Source organism: Pyrus communis, chromosome 3 (assembly GCF_041283825.1).
Source record: "Pyrus communis isolate YQ-2024b chromosome 3, ASM4128382v1, whole genome shotgun sequence".
Lineage (NCBI taxonomy): Eukaryota > Viridiplantae > Streptophyta > Magnoliopsida > Rosales > Rosaceae > Pyrus > Pyrus communis.
This window is the reverse complement of record NC_142567.1, coordinates 28,439,689-28,446,642: the sequence shown is the minus strand read 5'-3', so window position 1 is coordinate 28,446,642 and position 6,954 is coordinate 28,439,689. Positions and strand designations below refer to the sequence as shown.

At 37.2% G+C, this 6,954-nt stretch overlaps 1 protein-coding gene across 2 annotated transcripts; it reads right to left on the bottom strand.

Moving 5' to 3' along the window:
- Nucleotides 1–4,600: 4,600 nt before the first annotated feature.
- On the bottom strand, nucleotides 4,601–6,941 carry LOC137715459 (mediator of RNA polymerase II transcription subunit 15a). 2 transcript variants are annotated; one of them, XM_068454799.2, is made up of 4 exons: nucleotides 6,188–6,941; nucleotides 5,933–6,047; nucleotides 5,107–5,218; nucleotides 4,601–4,961 (listed from the first exon to the last, which is right to left on the bottom strand). In XM_068454799.2, exons 2-4 carry the CDS (start codon nucleotides 6,040–6,042, stop codon nucleotides 4,854–4,856), a joined length of 330 nt encoding a protein of 109 aa, XP_068310900.2. In that variant the 5' UTR covers nucleotides 6,043–6,047; nucleotides 6,188–6,941; the 3' UTR covers nucleotides 4,601–4,853. The 2 variants fall into 2 exon arrangements, with proteins under 2 accessions (XP_068310900.2, XP_088547837.1); XM_088691711.1 differs by having other exon boundaries at nucleotides 5,933–6,104; nucleotides 6,188–6,344.
- Between the last annotated feature and the right edge of the window lie 13 nt (nucleotides 6,942–6,954).

Below are 6,954 nucleotides of genomic sequence, written 5' to 3'. Positions count from 1 at the left end.
TAACCACAAGACAACTGTGATGCCTCAGGTCAAAAGACTAATTTGCATTATCCCAACCATGAGTTCTCATGTGACATGAATATGAGAACTCTTCGTTGATCGTGTTCAGTGAACTCATTCTCTATTGAGCACCTACGTACTTGTCTTGATGTCACACACACCAATGACTCGAGACTAGTCACTCTCCCTGAGAGAAGACACAGCACGTACTGATCTTAACGGACTGTCAATGCCCAATTGGCAATCCTATGATCAGGAACGTTTAGGATGTGTCTACGAAAGAATGGTCTCATGAATCTAACTTCTTTAGATCGCATTCTCCCAATCACATATTCCTTGGACTTATCGTTTAAGCATATAACATTTATATGAGACGGCTCAAACAATAATCTTTGCCCTTAATATTAAACTAGATTAGTTTAACATGTGAAATGTCCATAAAGTATCATCATATGATTGGTTTTAGGGCACATTTCCAACAGTCATTACATGCCATGCATTTTTCTAACACTTTGTCTACTATTTCGGAATAATTTAAAAACAAAATCTAGGAAATATATGAAACGTTCTTACTGGTAATAACCTTTGTAAATATTCAGCTAAGACACGTGTTCTTACCAGTAAGAACCTATGTAAATATTCAACTCAGATAATGCACGTGTTCTTACCAGTAAGAAGTTGTGATATTTAACTCAGATATTGAACGTGTTCTTACCGGTAAGAACACGTGCAAAAGTAATGTAACTAGAAGAAAATGACGAAAATATACTAACCCTAGGGCCAAAGCTCCAAACCATTGAAGGAGAAAACCAAGGAGTACGAATATAAGAATGGCAGTTGAGTTATTGAAATCCCACATTGGTGGGTGAAAAGAAAACAATGGGGTTTAAATATGATTACCCCACTCTAACTAATACTGAGGTCTTTTGTGGTACAACCCCACACCTGACGAATTGGGCAGGTGATAAAGTTGGGGACAGTATCGGTGTCATTAGAGTGGGCCCCTGGGCTCGTCGATCTAAAAAATTTCAACATGGTATCAAAGTCAAGGTTTGGGCCCGTGCAAGCCAATGACTTGTCACCAAGAAGGAAACAAGTGAGGACTCTTAACAAAGAGTCGGCCTCTAAGTTCCATTGAAAACAAGTCTGGACTCTTAACATAGAGTCGACCTCTGAGTTTCAATTGCCGATGTGTGGATCTCCACGTATGAACCACTAAATGAGATTACACGTGAGAGGGAATGTTGGAATCCCACATCGATGGGTGAAAAGAAAACAATGGGGTTTAAATATGATTACCCCACTCTAACTAATATTGATGTCTTTTGTGGTAAAATCTCACATCTGATGGATTGGGCAGTTGGTAAAGTTGAAGACAGTATCGGTGTCGTGAGAGTGGGCACCCCGGGCTCGTCGATCTAAAAAATTTCAACATGATATCAGAGCAAACGGTTACGGGCCTGTGCAAGCTAAAGGCTTGTCACTTGGAAGTGTGGACTTGGAAACAAGCTTAAACTCTTAACATAGAGCCGCCATCTGAGTTCTTAAGAGTCACTTCTTGAAAAGATTGAAAACAAGTATGGACTTCTTGGAGCCGACCTCTGAGTTTCAATTGCCAATGTGTGAATCTCCACGTGTGAACAACTAAATGGGGTTACATGTGAGGGGGCATGTTAGCAATCCCACATCGGTGGGGGTAAAGAAAAACAATGACTTTAAATAGGATTACCCCACTCTAATTAATACCGATGCCTTTTAAAAATTCACACTTGACGGATTGGGCATGTGGTAAAGCTGGGAACATTATTGGTGTCATTAGAGTAGGGCCCCTGGACCCATCGATCTAAATGTGTCGTTAGAGTAAGGCCCCTGAGCACGTCGATCTATAAAATTTCAACAAAAGGGAACAAAAGGGCTGACTCAAAGAAAGCTTTAACTGCATAAAAAGGATAGTGGAGTGTGAATAAATCTAGCATTTCCTTTTGTTGGCGAATGGTGACTCACATTTTATTGGAGGGTTTCAAAGTTGGATATAGCTTATTCATGTCCATCAATCATCCCATTCACACGATTGGGCTAACTCTAGTGGCTAAATTTCACTATTCCAGTTTCAAATTGTATGGAGTTGTTTAAATAACATTTGTGGCCAAAAAGTCACGAGTTCGAGTCGTGAAAACAGTTTTTTTGTAAAGGCTGCGTACAATAGACGTTACGCCCCCGACTTTCGTAAAGCGGGAAGCCTTATTGGTTTGGGATAACAAAAAACCAGTGAAGACTATTTGCCCATACTTCTGACAAAGTCAATAGTAAAATAATTTAGAGGTGTTTAGATATGGGTTCAATTCCACCACTGCATATTGGATATACTCCACCTTCACTCTCTTATCAATTGCGGTCCAACGACTCAGCCTTCCCAGCCAGGTAAATAAGTTGGGAATGGCGTAATCTGAGTGTAAATATAAAATGCAGCTAGTGGGAAATGAGTGATTAGCTTTCAAACTCGGTAATTCCTTCAGATGTTATAGTAAAACTAAGAAGATTTACCAATTTTGCCTTTCTGATGTTACACTATTATGATTAGGAAAGAATATTGAACCATAACATGTAATATCTGGCGTAATCTGAGTGTAAATATAAAATGCAGCTAGTGGGAAATGACTGATTAGCTTTCAAACTCGGTAATTCCTTCAGAAGTTATAGTAAAACTAAGAAGATTTACCAATTTTGCCTTTCTGATGTCATACTATTATGATTAGGAAAGAATATTGAACCATAACATGTAACTGTCTACGTAAGAGAATTAGCTTCTCTATTTTGTTTTCATTCGACAACTGCAGATCTATGCTGGTGAACTCATGTTCAAAGTGATATCACAAACTTCTGTTGTTGAAGAGTGTAAAAACCCATGTCGGAAACTTGACAGAATAAAATACTACGTACTTATAAATGAATGGTTCCACTACTAATAACCACTGTTGGATTGCCCAAAGTAGTTAAATTTGAGACAATATGAGTGTGACTACCACTGTTGGATTGCCCAAAGTAGTTAAATTTGAGTCAATATGAGTGTGACTGGGCGACATAAAATATTTGGACTTCCAAGTTCCACTTTTCTTCTATTTCTTCATGTTCTATATACCATGAAAGTGTTTGATGATGCTCCTTTATTCTAGTTCACTCCCCCAAATTTAGGAAGTGGCTCATTGCTTGAGCCTTAATTTTTGCACCCACATCATTGATTTATAAAATGATCCTTAGTTAATTAAATCTAAAACTGTACTTAATTAGTCTCTTCTGCCTGATCTCTCTCTTCCCTCAAACACACAAAATAAAAAATAAAAAAGGGATAAAAAAAGCTGATTCTGTCAGTTTTGAGTTTAGACAACAATTGTGTTATTGATGCAGTGTACGGGGAACAAATATATTTAAAGCTTTAGTGATTTCTTATCTCTCAAAACCTTTAATTGTCACATTCTCTTTTAATTGAGTTGCCTAGTAACTATCCTACTATTACATATTTATTCTACCAATGCTTTGTAATCTCCCTATTTAAAGGGTTCCAAATGTATCCTTGAAGTGGCCAAAATTAAAGTTAATCGAAGAAGAGGGTGACTTTTCCTCTTAAATCAAGTATTAAGCTTGGTGTTAAGCAATCCACGATTAGTAATATTGAGCGAATCTGTTACCCCTTATTGAGTGATTCCCAAGTATTTATATAGTCTCCTCGAGGCTCCCTTGGCTCTCCTGCGTCAAGTATTCTCTCTCTCAAACACACAAAAATGGTTTTGTAACTTGCCGCAAATGTGTAAACAGACATTCTGCAGAGGGCTGCAACTTGCCCGTAAATGCTCACAAACCCCGGATCCAAATTAAACAAACATAAGGGAGTCCCTTGGTAGCATAACACAAGAGGCCAAGTCCCGTGGAGAAAATTTTAGTTGTGACGGGAACACAAGTGGTACATCACGCATTTTAATAGGAGTAATGAGAAATTTTATTTTTTAAGTTATTAACTTTTTAGCACACATAACTCACCATTTATATAGTTACACGTGGTGTACCACCCCATGTACCGGTTACAATGAAAAATCTCTCCCGCGACAGGGGCAAAAGTGTTCAAAAGTTATAGAGTGATACAAAGGAGAAGCAAAGGTGATAAACAAAATAAATATACAGGAAAGTGTTTACGACACGTTACTTTTCCTCTCGTACATTTATGTTTGATTCTAATGTCTGAATTAAATAGATAAAAGGAGAAGCAAAGGTAAAAATTGAACGTTTTGATATTGAAATCTACGGGAGTTTGAATCATAATTTGGTTAGATGAAATTATAATTTAGCATCAAATTAATCATTCATAAAAGTCAAATTTAAAAACTCTCATTTACAAGTGAGCAAAAAAAGTTACTAGCATTGCCGTTAATAATTATATATATTAACATAAAAGAGAAGAAAATGACGACCTAAAGCAAATTCGACTATTTGGGTACAATGGTTTAATTAGTTTTAAATGCAAATTGGAAGGAGTACATCCATGGTTGCTCGATCTCAAAAGCAAATTGAAAAAAAGGCGGATGCAAGAAAAAACGAAGATAACAAATTTAAAAGCAAAACTAGTCACATATGTAAGACATGATCAATTTTACATGGTTGATATACAGATGAGCAGAACAAGAAGAATTACCATTAAAATTTGCACATCAAGTACTCCTTAGGGTTTTCAATGACCATCGTAATCATTTGAGCTTCCGTTGAGTTTCTGAAACTCTCAAATCTGCAGTTTTTTTTTATTTATTTCATACATAGCTGCATTTTCTAGACAACCATTTTTGAAAAATGGGTACCTAAGAAAGTCAAGCACGGACGCGATGGCGTTTCAGGTTGGAGGGGGGTGTTGGGGACACTCCGGACTTGATCTCCATGGTGAGCATCTTGAGAGAAATTTTCCGCAGATAATCCGACTGGAAAAAAGAGATTCACACACAACTCTGATTACAGCAATATCGATCACAATACGCACCAATGAAGTTGAAAAATAAACATCTAGACATGCAATATTGGAATGCAACACAAAGGAGATCTGAACTCCACAAATTCTGGAAGTACCTGGCTTGACGCAGCAACATATGTCTTTTCCTCAAACATTACAGCAAGATTCTCGAGTTCACGTAATCCCTCCTCGCCCTCGGAGAGAAGGTGCCTCTTCAACGTTTCAGTTCTTTGTATGCAATACATTCAATAAGTTATTGACCATGAGTAAGGAATGCAGGCAGATTACTCAACATAGAAATGTAAAATCACAGTGAATAAAGGACTGACCACATTGTCCAAAACAAAAAATATACGGAAAATAAGCACGGATGGAACTCGTTACAAATTCCTAACAGAAAACAGAACTGGACTACTCTAGTTAAACAGACAATAAACAGTATACACACACACACACATAAAATGTTTTAGTACCACTTTTATTCTATTTCCTGCGTCTCTCAAAGTTCAATTTCTGCATATGTTCAATACGTAAGAGGGTTAAATTTTTCTCCCCTTAATGCAGTCCACGATTTCTAGACTTTATTTTTCTCACATACGAAAGTTACTGATCTCGGGAACAATTCTGCGTGTTACAAATCTGGCTGTAATTGACAATTAAATAAGTTACTGACCATGATTAACTAGCAAAAGTTAAATCACAGTGAACAAAGGAGTTGACTAAAGGAAAACATGTACAAACATAAATTATCAAATTTCTAATAAAAATACATGTATTTTATTTGCAGTACTCCAGTGTCTCCTCGAGTTCCTTTTTCGATTAAATGATTTTAACGGATTTTTTTATTGTGTATATTTCCAAAAATCTACACAAGGTTTCAATTCAGCCAAAAAGCAGTACACAGATGATCAATATTCCCTTTCTTCTTCAAACAATACTTACATCTTGCGGACAATTCTACGTCGTGAATCTGGATGCACTTGGCTTCTCCAATCACCTGCCTCCATTGAAGGTTCTCCACCTTGAGCAGGTCTCTGGTTATTGATGTCCATCAAAACTGACCAACCACACACACCATCAGACTTGGAACAAAATTGAACTGGAAAACCCAAGTCTAAGAACATAACAAGTCAACTATTAATCAACCTGAAAAGTGGATTAATTGGATACAAAGAAAAGAATCTAATACATACATACCTTGATCAAGAGATGCTGTGATAAAGATTGCTTAGAGGAGAAGAGTTGCAGACTGATGCAAAGAAATTAAGCTAAATGACCAAAGGGAACACAAGGGTTGCTTTAGGTGAAGAAAAAAGAAAGTGGGGTGTGAATCAATCTTGTTTTTTTTTATTTATTTTTTTATTAGTTGGTGGACGGTGACTCATATTTTTATTTTATTTTTCACAGTTGGTGGATCACTCATTTGTGGAATGGGTAATTCAAATTTCTACTTTCTCTATTTTTCAGTTATATTGGAAGGTTTCGAAGCTGGATATAGCATAGTCATATCCGTCAGTCAACCCATCCATACAACTGGAAGAAAGCCACGTGCAAAAGTAATGTAACTGGAAGAAAATGACAAAAACAGACTAACCCGAGTGCCAAAGCTCCTGACCAATGGAGGAGAAAGCCAAGGAATGGCGGTTGAGTTATTGAAATCCACTTGAAAAGTATGACTCCTGGTGGATCCAACCATGCCATGAGAGCCAGCAAGAAGAATATCGCGACGGGGGTTGCCTTCCACATCAGCCTACACTTCCACATCAGAAATTGTAATTTTCATAGGGTCTATTATTTGACTGATTCTCTTCGTTGATCATGTTTAAGGAGGAAGTAATTTGGGGGAGAATTCTTAAGCGAGCGCAGTCCAATTGCCTTGCTGCTGAAGATTAGACCATAAGATTATGTATATGGCACCTGGAACTAAATCTGTTATACAGTCTATAAATTCAAAACTGAGAACC

Coding starts and splice junctions, on each gene's coding strand:
- LOC137715459 (XM_068454799.2), bottom strand. CDS start 6,042: ATGGACATCAATAACCAGAGACCTGCTCAAGGTGGAGAACCTTCAATG. Junction 5,219..5,932: donor CGTAGAATTGTCCGCAAGAT/GTAAGTATTGTT, acceptor TTGCATACAAAG/AACTGAAACGTTGAAGAGGC. Junction 4,962..5,106: donor ATGTTGCTGCGTCAAGCCAG/GTACTTCCAGAA, acceptor TCTTTTTTCCAG/TCGGATTATCTGCGGAAAAT.